This window comes from Stenella coeruleoalba (assembly GCF_951394435.1).
Source record: "Stenella coeruleoalba genome assembly, chromosome: 1".
In the NCBI taxonomy this organism is placed as follows: Eukaryota; Metazoa; Chordata; class Mammalia; order Artiodactyla; family Delphinidae; genus Stenella; species Stenella coeruleoalba.
Window position 1 is genome coordinate 124,324,792 of NC_137169.1, and position 15,799 is coordinate 124,340,590.

The 15,799-nt window shown below is 44.9% G+C and overlaps 1 protein-coding gene across 14 annotated transcripts in view; it reads right to left on the reverse strand.

Annotated features, from left to right (window-relative positions):
• PPP1R12B (protein phosphatase 1 regulatory subunit 12B) overlaps positions 1–15,799 on the reverse strand; it is a 192,901-nt gene that overhangs the window by 128,873 nt on the left and 48,229 nt on the right. For all 14 annotated transcript variants that reach the window (XR_013830218.1, XR_013830219.1, XM_079934558.1 and 11 more), the window contains exons 2-6: positions 13,873–14,003; positions 9,172–9,290; positions 2,749–2,908; positions 1,437–1,581; positions 333–407 (exon numbers count right to left, since the gene is read on the reverse strand). Coding sequence is in view for 12 of the 14 variants with exons in the window: in XM_079934558.1 (XP_079790684.1) it covers positions 333–407; positions 1,437–1,581; positions 2,749–2,908; positions 9,172–9,290; positions 13,873–14,003 (630 nt within the window). In the remaining 2 variants the exon portion in view is untranslated. The remainder of the gene's footprint in view (positions 1–332; positions 408–1,436; positions 1,582–2,748; positions 2,909–9,171; positions 9,291–13,872; positions 14,004–15,799) is intronic.

Here is a 15,799-nt window from a genome sequence, read left to right on the forward strand (position 1 = left end):
GCCATCATGTTTGCCTTTCAGCTGCTTGAAGGCTCTAAGATAAGGAGGAGATAGCAAGCGAACTTTAGCAACAACAGTTTCTGGTATATTTTCTTCTAACAGACTCTGCGGATATTTCTGGAGGGAACCACTGCCATTGCTGGAATGCAGGGACGTCCAACTCCACTCTCAGCGGACAAACTACAGCTGGTATATTTTCTTCTAACAGACTCTGCGGATATTTCTGGAGGGAACCACTGCCATTGCTGGAATGCAGGGACGTCCAACTCCACTCTCAGCGGACAAACTACAGCTGGTGTGGCCTGTGGCGTGGACTGTCCCCCCAGACTCACCACGCTCTGCTTCTTCTGCAGCATCTCCAGGTGCTCCACGAGGCCCTCGTCAGCCACATCAAACGGTGTCTGGCCCTGGCAGAGAAAAGGGGCGCCATGACCAATTGGAAGCAGACGCAGCGATCACGGGACTTTATCAGAGAACTAGTGGATGTCCACTGTATGCCTCTGACTCCAGTGACAGCTGCTTCACTGACTAGTCTACTCGACACCGTGGTAATACCTTCATCTATCCCAGAGGAAACACAACAAGAAACAGCAAACCCTAAAATACAGGGCTTTATATTTTGTAAAGCTGTATGGAGGAAATCACCACATTATTTCTAATGTTTATTGCCTCTTGGCAAATGACCAACTGAAATCTCTACTTGTACCTATTCTAAAATGCTCTTGATTGCTATGATAAATTCAACAAAGGGCTCTTAGAAGCCTCAGAAGGAGGTCCAGGGTACGGGTGCACTAAAGACTAAGTCCCAGGAATCACCTCCCTTTAAGTGAGAGAAGGGTTGTCTCTTAGGAAACAGCGCAGTTAAGGACCCTAACCCATAATGTGAGAATGAACCCTGGGTCAGGAGAGATGGGAGGTAGATAAGAACATCTACGAAGTAAAACGCCATGTCTCTGGATTCCTAGAAAACCAGCAGATGTAGGGATAGAAGTTGCAGGACTTCTGTATCGCTTCAAGCGCGGCTGAAGAAGACTTTCAGCCAAACTGCAGGATCTCATCGTTACAACGTTTTTTAACAACTGGATGTGACTAGGGCTCAGCTATTAAGTCTTTGAATTAAAAGTAAAACCAAAGTATTTCACAGTTCACCACAGATAGTGGCCTTGGGCTTCCCCACTGCTCATTTCTGGAACGGGGAAAAATCTTTTTTTTTTTTTTCCTGTGTGTTTGCTTTAGGGGCTTCAGCATAAACAGACGCAGCAGAGCGGCTCAGTGGAGCTTGATGTTACAAAGCCAACGTGTCTGCGTGGATAACGGGGCGGGAAGAAGAACTACAGCTACCAGGGATGCCCAAGCCTGGACAGCAAGCCTGGTCACTTAGCAGGGACTTGAAGCCTTTTGTTCCCGAGCCCCGTTAGAGGGTGACGCTCACTAACCAGTTTGCTCCTGACGTCCATGTCACAGAGGGCTTCTGCCAGGATGGAGCACGCCTCCTTCACCCCCCAGTGTGCGGCGGCATGGAGCGGGGTCCAGCCGTCGCGGTCCTGGACATTGAGCTCATAGCCAGCCTGAGTCAAAAGTCTGAGGAGAAACCCCAAACCAGCCATTACGTGCTCGGTGGCAGAGCTCTGTGCCACACCAGCGGCCACCCAGCTGGCGTTTCAGGCCCTGCCCTGCGCCGCCACCCGGCCGCTACGGCCCAGCTCGGCGCCAGCTACTGCCTGAGAGCCGCCACGGGTAAGCTTCAACCACCCTCGGCCAGAGGCCGCGGTGCTCCGTGGCACACCCATGTCCCACCACGCAGGCACCTGAGGCCAGCCAGCGCCTAGCTCAGCTCCGTCAGGGGGTGCTGTCAGCTTTCCAGCGCAGGAAGCAGCTGTCGGACACCTGATTCTCTCACTCTCTCACTAGCTCTCTGGCTGGTCTTCCCCGGACACCACGCTCGCAACTCCGACTCCACGGGAGCATGTGCAGGGGCCGCTCGCTAACGCTAAGGCTACAGCCCAGCTGTGTGCGTGGAGGACAGCGTGACTCTTGAGGCCCTGGCGGCACCGGGCGGACGCAGGCGGCCTACATCGTGGGACTCCAGACGCCGTCCAAGAAACGAGCACGTGAACATGCTGCCAGGCAGAAAGGTGCACCGACACTCACCACACAGACTAGGAAGCTCGTACTGGGTGGAACACGAGGCAGTGAGAGCATCTGGTGACAAGACACATGCGGTGCCACCAGCAGCCCAGGTACTGGGCAAGCCCAGGAGCAGAGCCACACAAAGCGGGGAAGGATGTAAAGGGAAAGGGGAACAGGCAGAGAAGAGCCCAGATTCCTCGTGTACGTGTGACCATCCTACTCCAGCTGGACGCTGCACACTCGAGACCTGTGTCATTAATCTAACGAGTCAAAGAGGACCAAAAGGATGGCGAGTCTGCTCTGTGCTGTGTGTCACCAGAAGGGGAGGTGCCAGGGGTGCTAACGATGAACTGTGGAGCTGGAGGCGACCATGCAAGGTCCCCTTAGGCCAGTCCAGCTCAACTCTGCCTCACATCAGACCCGTCAGGAGAAGCTAGAGGGCGGTGTGGCGGGAGGAGGGAGGGGAAGAGTACCAGCAAACACAGAAGGAGAGACTGCGCGGCCCAGGAGGGAAGCAGCAAAGAAACGCAGCACAGCTGAAGACCTAATCCATCCCGCGTCCAAACCAACTCCTCTTCTCCCGGTCTGTGCAGCCCAGACCACGTGCGTGGACGTTACCTGAGCACCTCATAGTAGCCCTTGGCGGCAGCCACGTGGAGGGCAGTGGCCCCTGAGCGCGCCTGCCTCACATCCTGTATTTTCCCGCTGTTGAGCCACTGGCGGGCGTCCTGCAGCATCTGCTGTTCCTCTGCCTTCCTCGACTGCTCGAGATCGACCCCTGCAGAAACCAGATCCAGAGAGCCAGCATCATCAAAGGTCCCTTAGATTCAAAACGCATCCTAAATACAACCACTAACGGCAGTTAGTCATCAAGTGGGGTCGTCTTCAGATTTATCTTCATTTAGAAGAGCCATGACATTTACAGACTCATCAGTAGTTTTATCAGGGTTAAATCACCAGGTTAAATAGTACTTGATGGCAGATCCATTAAGGGACCATACTTAACAGTGTTTTCAGTTTTAAGAACATAAAAACCAAAGGGAATATTATTTTATATTATAGTATTTGTACAAAGTACACATTTCAAAGTCCTTTTACATGTTATACCATTTTAGCTTCCCCACAATCCTTTGAGGTAAATATAATAGATACTGCTATCCCCACTTAACAGATGAGGAAATAAACATACAAAGGTCACGTGCCTCACTCAAGGCCACAGAACACATCAGAGCTGTCACCAGAACGCTGATATCCTAGGTCCCCGTCTTCTCCTCTTTTCCACTCACTACACCTTAGGATTGGTATCAAAAATCTTAGTTTCAGGTATAATATACTTAAAAAAATTAACTACCTCTGAAGTTCATTCCCCTGTGTAGGGAAATACACGGACTGAAGCTATACGCCCCAGAGCCGAGGAGAGGTGATGCACAGTGAAACGTCCAAGGGAATGTGGATTTTGTTTCCCTTTAAAACATTATGGAGGAAATCCCAGGGTGCCTCCCTTTAGCCAACAACTCTCTAACCTCTGTGTCAGTGAAAAGGAGCTGGGGTGGGGTATTCCCTGTTGCATAAAATAATGACCTGTTCCTAGGACAAACACCCCCGCCCAAGGAGTCTCACACTCATTGGCAGGCTTTACCTGTGCATGGTCTGCTCCCCTCCCTCTCAGTTCTTGAATGGGACCCTGGGAACTACCTGAGGATTATCTGTCTGATTTGAGGAGATGGATGGGGGGAAGAGGTAACTGATTTATTTTATTTCTTCTTTTTTTTTTTTTTTACAGCTTTATTGAGATTTAATTGACATATAACTTCGTATAAGTTAAAGGTGTACAACACCTATATACCGCATGATTACCACAGCAGTTATTAAATACCTCCATCACCTCACATAATTACCATTTCTTTTTTGTGGTGAGAACATTTAAGATCTCTTGGCAACTTTCCAGTATATAATACACTGTTGTTAACTATGGTCACCTGCTGTACATTAGATCCCCAGAACTTGTCCATCTTATAACTGGAAGTTGGTGCCCTTTGACCAACATCTCCCCCACTCCCCAGCCCTTGCAAACCCCCTCTCTGCTGTTTCTATGAGTTCTGCATTTTTAGATTCACATACCAGCAATATCATACAGTATCTGTCTTTCTCTGTCTGACTTATTTCACTTAGCATGATGCCCTCAAGGTCCATGCACGTTATCATATATAGCAGGACTTCCTTCTTTCTCGTGGCTGAATACTATTCTATTAGCTACAGTATAAATAGATATATATACACATACCACGTCTTCTTCATCCATTCATGCATACACTGACACTCAGGTTGTTTCCTATCTCAGCTACTGTGAATAATGCTGCATTGAACACGGGAGTGCAGATATCTCTTTGAAATTCTGATTTCATTTCCTTTGGATATACACTCAGAAGTGGAATTGCTGGATCATATGGTAGTTCTATTTTTAATTTTTTAAGGACCCTCCATACAGTTTTCCACAGTGGCTGCACCGATTTACATTCCCACCAGCAGTGTGGGAGGGCTCCCTTTTCTCCACACCCTCGCCAACACTTGTTATTTCTTGTCTTTTTTTTTTTGCAGTACATGGGCCTCTCACTGCTGTGGCCTCTCCCGTTGCGGAGCACAGGCTCCAGACGCGCAGGCTCAGCGGCCATGGCTCACGGGCCCAGCCGCTCCGCAGCATATGGGATCCTCCTGGACCGGGGCACGAACCCGTGTCCCCTGCATCAGCAGGCGGACTCTCAACCACTGTGCCAGCAGGGAAGCCCTGTTTCTTGTCTTTTTGATAATAGCCATTCTAACAGGTGTGAGGTGATTGCCCAATAAGGTTTTGAGTTGGACTTCTCTGATGATTAGTGACGTTGAGCATCTTTTCATGTGCCTGTTGGCCATTAAATGTATGTCTTCTTTGGAAAAATTTCTATTCAGCTCTTCTGCTTTTTTAATTGGATTGTTTGGTTTTTTGCTATTGAGTTGTATGAGTTCCCTATATATTTTGGATATTGACCTCTTATCAGATATGTGACTTGCAAATATTTTCTCCCATTCCATAGGTTGCCTTTTCATTGTGTTGATTGTTCCTTTTGCTGTGCAGAAGTTTTTAGTTTGATGTAGAGCCACTTATTTATTTTTGCTTTTGTTCCTTGTGCTTTTGGTGTAATATCCAAAAAAATCATTGTCAAGACCAACGTCAAGAAGGTTTTCTCATAGGAGTTTCATAGTTTCAGAATTTGACTCCATTTTGAGTTAATTTTTGTGAGCATGAAAATAAGGGTCCAATGTCCTTCTTCTGCATGTGATTATCCAGTTTTCCCAACACCATTTATTGAAGAGACTATCTTTTTCCCATTGAGTCCTCCTGGCTCTCTTGTTCAAATATCAGTTGACCGTATATGTGAGGGCTTGTTTCTGGGCTCTGCAGTCTGTTCCATTGGTCTATGTGTCTACTTTTCTGCCAGTACCATACTGTTTTGATTACTATAGTCTGTAATCAGGAAATGTGATGCCTCCAGCTTTGCCTTCTTTCTTTGGCTATTCAGGGTCTTTTGTGATACCAAGTTTTAGGACTGTTTTTCTATTTCTGCAAAAAATGCCACAGGAATTTTGATAGAAATTGCATTGAATCTATATATGGCTTTGGGTTGTATGAATGTTTTAACCATATTAATTCTTCCAATCCATGAACATAGGATATCTTTCCATTTGTGTTTTCTTCAGTTTCTTTCATCAGAGTCTTACAGTTTTCAGCATACAGATCTTTCACCTCCTTAAATTTATTCCTAAGTATTTTATTGTTTTTGATGCCATTGTAAATGGAAATGTATTTTTTACTTCTTTTTCAGATAGGTTGTCATTATTGTATAGAAACGCAACTGATCTCTGTATACTGATTTTGTATTCTACAACTTTACCAAATTTGTTGATTAATTCTAAGTGTTTTCTGTTTGAGTCTTTAGGATTTTCTATACATGAGATCGTATCATCTGTAAACAAAGACAACTTTACTCCTTGCTTTCTGATTTGAATGCCTTTTATTTCTTTTTCTTGCCTGGATAGGACTTCCAGTACTATGTCGAACAGGAGTGGTGAGAGTGGGCACCTTTGTCTTATTCCTGATCTTAGAGGAAAAGCTTTCAAACTTTCACCACTGAGTATAACGTTAACTGTGGGCTTGTCGTATGTGGCCTTTATTATGTTGAGGGACATGCCTCCTACAATCAGTTTGTTGAGAATTTTTATCACAAAAGGATGTTGTATTTTGTCAAATGCTTTTCCTGCATCTGTTGAGATGATCATATAATTTTTATCTTTCATTCTACTAATTGGTATATCACTTTTATAGATTTGCATATGTTGAGCCATCCTTGCATCCCAGGGATAAATCCCATTTGATCATGGTGTGTGATCCTTTTATTGTGCTGCTAAATTCAGGTTGCTAATATTGTGTTGAGAATCTTTGCATCTATATTCATTGGGAATATTGGCCTAGAGTTTTCTTTTCCTGTAGTGTACCTATCTGGCTTTGTTATCAGGGTAATGCTGGTCTTGTAAAAAGAGTTTGAAAGTGTTCTTTCCATTTCAATTTTTGGGGAAGAGTTTGAGAAGGACTGGTATTAATTCTTCTTTAAATGTTTGGTAGTATTCACCAGGGAAACCATCTGGTCCTGGGTTTTTCTTGTTGTTTGATTACTGATTCAATCTCCTTATTTGTTATTGATCCATTCAGATTTTCTATTTCTTCCTGATTCAGTCTTGGTAAGTTGCACGTTTCTGAGGATTTACCCGTTTCTTCTAGGTTATCCAATTTGTTTGCACACAATTGTTCACAGTAATCTCTTATGATCCTGTGTATTCCTATGGTATCTGTTGTAATGTCTTCATTTCTCATTTTATTTATTTGAGTCTTCTTTCTTTTTCTTAGTCTAGCTAAAGGTTTGTCAATTTGTTTATTTTTTCAAAAAACATAAAAGCTCTTAGTTTCATTCATATTTTCTATTGTTTTTCTGGTCTCTTATTTCAATTATTTCTGCTCTGATCTTTGTCATTTTCTTCCTTCTGTGAATTTTGGGCTTAACTTGTCCTTCTTTTTCTAGTTCCTAGAGGTGTAAAGTTAGGTTATTTGAGATCTTTCTTTTTTCCTAAGGCATGCATTTATCGCTATAAACTTCCCTCTTAGAACTGCTTTTGCTACCTCCCACAAGTTTTGGTAATGTTGTGTTTCATTTTCGTTTGTTTCAAGATATTTTTGGATTTTTCTTTTGGTTTCTTCTTTGACCCGCTGGTTGTTCAGTAGCATGCTGTTTAACCTCCACAGTCTGTGAATTTTCCAGTTTTCCTCCTGCTGTTGATTTCTAGTTTCATACCACTGTGGTCAGAAAATATACCTGGTATGATTTCAGTCTTCTTAAATTTGCCAAGACGTGTACTGTGGCCTGTCATATGACCTATTCTGGAGAATGTTCTGTGTGCCCTTGGCAAGGAGGTTTGTTCTGCTGTTGGATGGAATGTTCTGTATGTCTACTCGGTCCATTTGGTCTAAAGGATAGTTTAAGTCCAGCGTTTCTTTGTTGATTTTCTGCCTGGATGATCTATCCATTGTTGAAAGCAGGATACTATCATTGTATTATTGTCTATTTCCCCCTTCAGCTCTGTCAGTATCTGCTTAATATATTTAGGTGTTCCGATGCTGGGTGCACATGTATTGTATTCACAATTATTACATCCTCTCGATGAACTGAAAGGGGTATAACTGATCTGGAACAGACCAGAATTCCACACACAAAGAGTTAACAGTGCTGCAAAGGTAAGCATACATATGAATGCCTCTTCCAACAGAGTATACTCCTTAATGGAAGAGTCAGAAATTAAAATCAAAACTACTATTAAAAATCCAGTTTATTTTTAAGAAGTCACTTGTAAATTGTAACACCAATCTGAGGAGATAAGGCTGAGTGGCACTTGATGGTAAATTAGGCATAAAGTTCTTCATTTCAATATGACACAAAAACTATACACAGTATTCATACAAGTATTTTCTGCCCTAGAACATCATTATTTTAAGGCAGGGGTCAGCATACGTTCTATTTAGGGCCAGATATTAAATAAATGTTTTCAGCGTTGCAGGCCATTTGGCCTGTCACAGCTATTCAGCTCTGCTGTAGGAGTGCAAATGCAGCTTTGGATAACATGTGAGCAAACGGATATGGCCAGGACTGGCCCTGACTGTTCTAAAGCATCATGTCAGAAAAGGTCACTGGAGAGAAATCTTTTGGACTCAACTGCAGATTGTGGGTAAAGTGGTTTAACAGAAAGACTACACATCACTATAAACCATGTCCACAGAGTTTTGTGGTGGTTCTAGCAAACGCCCTAAGACCTGTCCTCCCTGCTAACTAACGAGTGTTATTTGCTACTTTTTTAACTAAAAGAACCCAAAGACCTCCAGTAGCAGAATCCTGACCTAGTCTCTGAAATGGATTCTTCTGAAAATATAAAATAAGTTCTTTCAGAGTTTATTCTTCTAAGTTAGCTTCCTTACCGTGACAAACTACCAAAATAATTTTCATGATTAGTATGGTTAAAGATCATTTCAGAGGTTGCAATATATACCTCAACCAGCACCACTTTCAGCTCTCATCAAGAGAAAAGATGCAAAGTCATAAGCAGAATTTGGCCAGTACTCAAAGGGACACTGTATCTCATCCTTTCTTTAGACTTCACAGTGTGGAGCAAAGTCCACACCGTGTACACAGAGTAAGACACGCTCATGCCCCTCCTCAGTCTAACCTGCATCATCAAACAACAGTCAGGTCGCCTAACTGCACAATGGGTACACAGTCCCAGAATGGAAAAAACAAGGAAGGACTCGCCCTCCTTTTGGCATCTGGCCTATTCTTGTGTGAGTATTAAGAGGGTATGTGATGTGGGTAATGATGACTAACGCTGTGCGGGTAGACCCAACCTTCCTATCACACTACAGCGCACGGCCCTGCACAGCAGAGCCTCACCTACCCCCTAGCTTACCTTGCTTCTTCACTTGCTGCAGAAGAAGATCCTTCATGGCAGGCTCTTCTGCGAGGTCAGAGGGGACTTCCCCTTCACTGTTCACAACACCCACGCTGGCTCCATGGTTAATGAAATACCTGTGCAGACAAGATCCAGAATCAAGGTTCTCTCTCCAGTCTAACATCAGCTTACACTCCTATCCCTGGGGTTCAATGCAGAGCACGGCCTCTGTTCTGGAGTTTTTAATGTGGTCCCAGATAAGGTATTCCACTGTTAATTTCTAACTCCACTAGCCTTCAATAATTAGGATCAAAAGCTTCCCTATTTCTTGGTAAGAACAATGCCTACAAGCGGGATTTCCTTCACACTCATGTTCCTAACCCCCACCCTCTCATTCCCAGTGGACAGCAAGAGACTCTCTAAATATCACAAGGAAGACATGCAGCCCTAAAGCTCACCCACCATCCCTGGGGTCCAAACACAGGCTCCCAAAAGGACTTACTACACCTGTAATATTGAGAATGAGAGTTCCCAGAAGACACGTAAAGAAGTAATTCTCACAGAAACTTTCCCAATGCCACATTAAGAGTATATTAAGTAGTGTTGGGGCATGAAAACAGAAAAATAAAGGACGAATTAAAATTTTCATCAATCTGCCTAAATTACGCCTTCATAGAACTCTCCCTTCAACCAGCCAGGTATATGAAATCTACACTCTAAGAAGAAACTAAATTACTGAGGAAACAAATTGTTCTATTCTAAATGATTAAATTCTATATTGAAATATAATACTTGATCCTAAAGAAGAAAGGTCTGACAATTTTAATACCTTACATAGATCCTTTTTGATTTTCAAAGTACTTTCACGTAAAATTATATAATGAGTCTTAAACAATTTTATGAAGTAGGCAAGGTGGGTACTATTAGGGGGCAAATGGCAGAGGTTATGCCCCAGTCTTTTGAATTCAAGTCTAGTTCACCTTGGCACTAAATCAAGTTACTTTTGGGCCAGTGAGAATCCCAATTATGCTGGGAGCTCTATCAAATATAAGTATTTAAAGGAGAAAGAAAAACTGTTTAAATTAAACTTCAACGAATCAACAATTCAGTAAGCATGTACTGGTCCCCTCCTGCGTTTAAAGGTACCACATTTTAGACACTGTAGAAGATCTTAAGAGGATAATCAACGCATGGCCACTGTATTCAAGGAGGCAGAGGAGAATCAACAAAGATTACATCAAGACCACGTTTTTGCTTTCTCATTGCCTAGTACCTAGTATAAATAGAGCTTCAATAACTGTTTTTAACTTACAGATTGATTCCACATATATGAACTCATCTCATTTTCAGCTTTCCCCATCTTTCCCTCACAGACTCAGACAGAAACAAACTCTTTCTCCTCCAAGGCTAACCTGCTCCACGTGTTTTCTTAATTGTACTGAGGCCCAGTCCTCTGTCCATCTGTTGCCCCTCATTTCCCTAATCAAGAGCTCCTCTCTTTTGGTTTCTCCCCTTCAGGACAAAGAGGATGTTCAACTACACCTCCCCAACCCTGAAAAATCAAAATGCAAGTAATATACACAGTAAGCACTCGATAAATGCTTTCTGGATGGAACTGTACCCTCTGCTCCAATCAAACTCGATGCCTCACTGAACCCAGACACACCCCACTGTCGCCCGGTCTCTCCCACAGATTGAGTAGTTTCTCCCAACTGATGAAACACCCTCCCCTTCTCCTTTCCCTGCTAGAAACGTTTCATATCTTTCAAGGTCCACTGAAAATGCCTTTGCCTGTTCTCACCAACCACACATTCCCTCTCCTTCCGTGAACTCAGTCCTCCCCAGCACTAAGTCCGCGCTCCTGTCGTGACACACGCGGGTCTCGATGCAGCTGCCCCACCAGGCTGGAAGCTACTTCAGGGCAACAGCTGTGCCCTTCTCATGGCTATCACTGCCATGAGGTCTGACGTGCTCTTTCCTCTCTTGGCAACCCACAAATACTACGTGAAATAAATAAAACATCTTAGCCACTCTGCTCTGACACCCATTCCATTCTTTACTGGATCAGGCACAATGTCACTTGGGCATACAGGCCCCTGCTTTTCCCTTTTCTGACAAGTTCTTAGACCCATGATCAGGAAGACTCATTTCTAGAAAGTAATCTGGTTCAGAAAGAGATTCTTCTTAGGTAAGGCTACCTTCCTAAACCATTTTAAGGGTGAGAAGGAAACAGGAAAAACCTCTCTAGCTTCACACTTTTACCTGAACAAGAATCCATACCAACCTATGAGGTACGATTTTTTAATTTATTATTATTTTTTTATCTTTGGCCGCACCATGCAGCGTGTGGGATCTTAGTTCCCTGACCAGGGATCAAACCTGGGTCCCCAGGGGCTTCCCTGGTGGCTCAGTGGTTGGGGGTCCACCTGCCGATGCAGGGGACACGGGTTCGTGCCCCGGTCCGGGAAGATCCCACATGCCGCGGAGCGGCTGGGCCCGTGAGCCATGGCCGCTGAGCCCGCACGTCCGGAGCCTGTGCTCCGCAACGGGAGAGGCCACAACAGCAAGAGGCCCGCGTACCGCCAAAAAAAAGATACAAAAAGAAAAATGACAAAATGATCAAATGCTAATCGTATCTGAAACACTGTTCAGAGGCCCTGAGGTGAGCCAACCAAAATGAGTAGCATAAGCAACGGGGTTCTTTCGTTGTCCAGAAAATGCTGCTGCACAGATGAGCATGTAAAGATGGTCAAGTGGATACCGTCTAAGGGTGACGCACAGCAGGAGGTAAGGAGGGCCGTTCCCACCACCCCACCACAAAGGGGGTCTGGTCCAGCTCATCTTTCCTGGCCAGACTTTCATGTCTGACTAGTAATCACCTGTATGGAAACAGTAACTCTCATCAATTCATTTCACTCAAGGTAATATTTATTTGGGCAAGAGACACTTAAATTGTGAACTTATTTCCAAAGGAACTATGTTCATCCACAAAGATGAGATAAAGAAACCACCGTGAAAAAGCATTTACAATCATCCTCTGTACTCAGTTTCACAAAAGGAAGAAAAAAGAGCCTCCGTGGATCACGCCAACACGAGGGGCCCTAATTCCAAGCGTGAGCTCTGCCTGTTACCTTCCAATGGAGAAAAGTGAAATCCTTGAATTGATGAGATTTGATAGCTCAAAATCACAAACAAGCCACCTGAACAAATAATCAAATATCAATGATGAGGGACTAACATGTTCTATAAATGTTTCTTAGATACAGTTTTCAAGTGAAAATGGAAACCTCTGAGGAAGCCACCTTAACTCCTCAGCATCGGAACGTTGGTGAATGGGTTAGGCTGAGAATCAGAGCCCTCCCGTGAGACCCTGCGAAGGGGCAGCCCGGCGAGAGGAGGCGACTGATTCACGGAACCAGAACGGAGACAGGATAAAACCGCGCTGCTGACTCCTGCTGGCGGTGGGGCCAGTCCAGCCACCCGCTTTTTAGAACAAGAAGCCCAGTCAACACCAGTGCTTCGGCCTGATCTTTCTCTGCCTCTGACCCTGCCGTTGTCTGACTTCCCCCACTGGGCACCCTCCCCCAGGACACCCGGGCAAAGCAGTTTCTGTGGGAGGCCATTCCCAGGCCTCTGCAGAGCTGTTTGCTGAACAGATGAAATGTAACGGAGCTCTAATCCTACTGAAAGTGGCCTTAAGACAAGCAACTGCATCTTCAGAGGACCACAGCATATCATGATTTTATTTAGAGAACTTGCCTTAGCAATCTACACTTACTCTCATGTAGAATACACTCAATTGCCTCATTTTAAAGATGTTTTAAGTGCCAACGTCTCTTTCTATTTAAAAATAACCTCCCTGACCACTCCTTCATTCAACAGACATCTACTTAGTGCCCCTTCCAGCCCAGACACTATGTGGTTGGGATTCTTCTGCCCAGGGAGGGGCCCCGGCTGTGCTGGAGGCTGGTCTCAATGAGGGGAGGGCTGGGCTGGGGGTGGGGGGGTGTGCGTGCCCCTCCCACCCTTCCTTTGCTCGGACGCTTGTCTCTCACTCTTCTGCTATTACCTACGTGAATTCTGTGACCAGCAGCCAGGCATTCTCCACCTTCATTTGTATTAAGCATTGCTTTTTTAAAAAAAAAAACAATAAAACAGGTTTACAAAAAAGTCCAGAAAAATTCTCCAGGCCTGCCCACGTGTCCAGCTATAGTTGCTCAAAAAGTCAACCCAGGGCTTCCCTGGTGGCGCAGTGGTTGAGAGTCCGCCTGCCGATGCAGGGGACGCGGGTACGTACCCCAGTCCGGGAAGATCCCACATGCCGCAGAGCGGCTGCGCCCGTGAGCCATGGCCACTGAGCCTGCGCGTCCGGAGCCTGAGCTCCGCAACGGGAGAGGCCACGGCAGTGAGAGGCCCGCGTACCGCAAAAAAAAAAAAAAAGTCAACCCAGACAGTGCAACAGACAGAAGCCACCTCTGCATATCCCAACAAATATGAATTACCTGAAAACAGAAGCAAACACAAAATTTCAACTAAAAAAACTACAGATTTAGCAGCTATGTAAAACACAGCATCAATTATTCCTTAAAAATAATTCAATCTCCTGCTTTTATAATTTGCGGTAAAGAGAAATTACTACTATTTATGAAATTCAAATCCTTCAGAGTGGAAGAGGAACGAAGGCCGTCCCACAAGCGCCCCACCGGCACAGACACTCACTCCGCGATGTTGAGGTGGCCACAGGACGCTGCTGCGTGGAGGGGCGTCCAGCCCTCGCTGTCCTGCTGGTTCACACTGGCTCCGTTCTCCACCAGAAACTTCACCATGTCCACATTTTCATCAATACAAGCCTGAAAAGAAAAGTCCATCCATTTACTCAGCAAGTGCTTACTGAGTTCTACACCACGCCAGACGCTGCTCTGGGCACGGACAATGCAGCAGCGCTGATGAAACACTAATTTCCATTTCTTGCATCCTGACGCAAGTGTCCAGAGCGTGACTTCTCAGCTTTGTGATCTTATGCAAATCCCTGAATTCTTCCCATGCCTCAGTATCTCAGCTGTGAAACAGGCATAATGATATTTAATCTTACTTAGTGTGCTGTTAGGGTTAAACGAGGAAAGTGACTTCTAAAACTATAAATGGGTGAGCTGTTTCATCATTATAAAAAAAAGAGGGAATGTTAGGAACCACTAATTTGCCCATGAATTTTAAAGGAAAACAGTCACATAGGATCAAATGCAACTTTCTCAGTGGGAAGTTGCAGTTTATCTTCTAGGGTTGCTAAACTATCCCCACTTTGGTGAGAAAGGGTGCAGTGATCCTTCAAACAGAAGAAATGTATTTTCTTTTCACCTATCTTCTGAATAGCCGCAGACAATATGGCAAAGTATGTTTGCAGTTGTGATTGGCTGGGCATCCTTAGCTGCCCAACTCACAGCAACAATGAGAAGGCAGAGAGGCTTTCTGCATAAAGCCTTCCGGCCTACCAGAAGCCCAAAAGGAACAGTCACAAACAGCAGCGAGGCCTGCCAAGACCCAAAGCCCATCTAGACTATCGACAGAGTAAAAGGAGGCAAAAAGCCCACACCGGTAAGAGTGACCATCATCAAGGCTGCGGTGGATCCAAAACAGCTGAGACAATTCAGGACCAGAAACAAATGAGAGTCCTCTTTCTAAAACTTGTCTCTTAACCCCCTCCTTTTCAAAAAGAACAAAGGTTAAAGCTTTAGCTGAGAAACAATTATCTGGATCAAAATGATTTTTTTTTTTTTTTTTTTCCGGTACGCGGGCCTCTCACTGCTGTGGCCTCTCCCGTTGCGGAGCACAGGCTCCAGATGCGCAGGCTCAGCGGCCGTGGCTCACGGGCCCAGCCGCTCCGCGGCATGTGGGATCTTCCCGGACCGGGGCACGAACCCGCGTCCCCTGCATCGGCAGGCGGACTCTCAACCACTGCGCCACCAGGGAAGCCCCAAAATGATTTTTATAATGATATTAATACATGATTTGCCTTTTCTGCTGTGTTGACATTTGCACTAACAATGCAAAGACATGGTGGGGAGAACTCCTGGAGCCTTTGCACAAGTCAAGGGAGGCACCAGAGGGTGCGGGTGCTGACTGTACTCTTCCTGGCCACATGCTCTCAAGCAAAACAAAACCCAAAAAAGGCCAGTTTCACTCAAGAGTGACCTTGATGAAGCAGTGAACATTATTAATTTTATTAAACTGTAAGCGTTCGTAATACTGTGTGTGACAAAACAGCAGGCGCACATAAAGCCCTTCTCCACGGAACAAAGCACAGCACCCTCCCTAAGCAAAAAGCTCCTGCGCATCTGTTTGAGTTGCAAGATCGACGAGCAGCTTTTCCACAGATGCTGTTTTTCCTCAAAAGAGCAACCGACAGGTAAATTACAATGATTAAGACTTGAAAATGAACAAGGTGAGCCCGTCACTTCAAAGAAAAAAACCTAATATTTGTTGCCAATGATAAAATTTGACCATCCAATTAAAATCAGAATTTTGGGAAACATACCCACTACCATGAGCTTGACAGCTTCCTAATACTCAGTTTTCTGATGCGGTCAATGGGATTATCAACAAATGTGGTCTTCTGATATTATAGACTGAAACGTATTAACATCTGGAA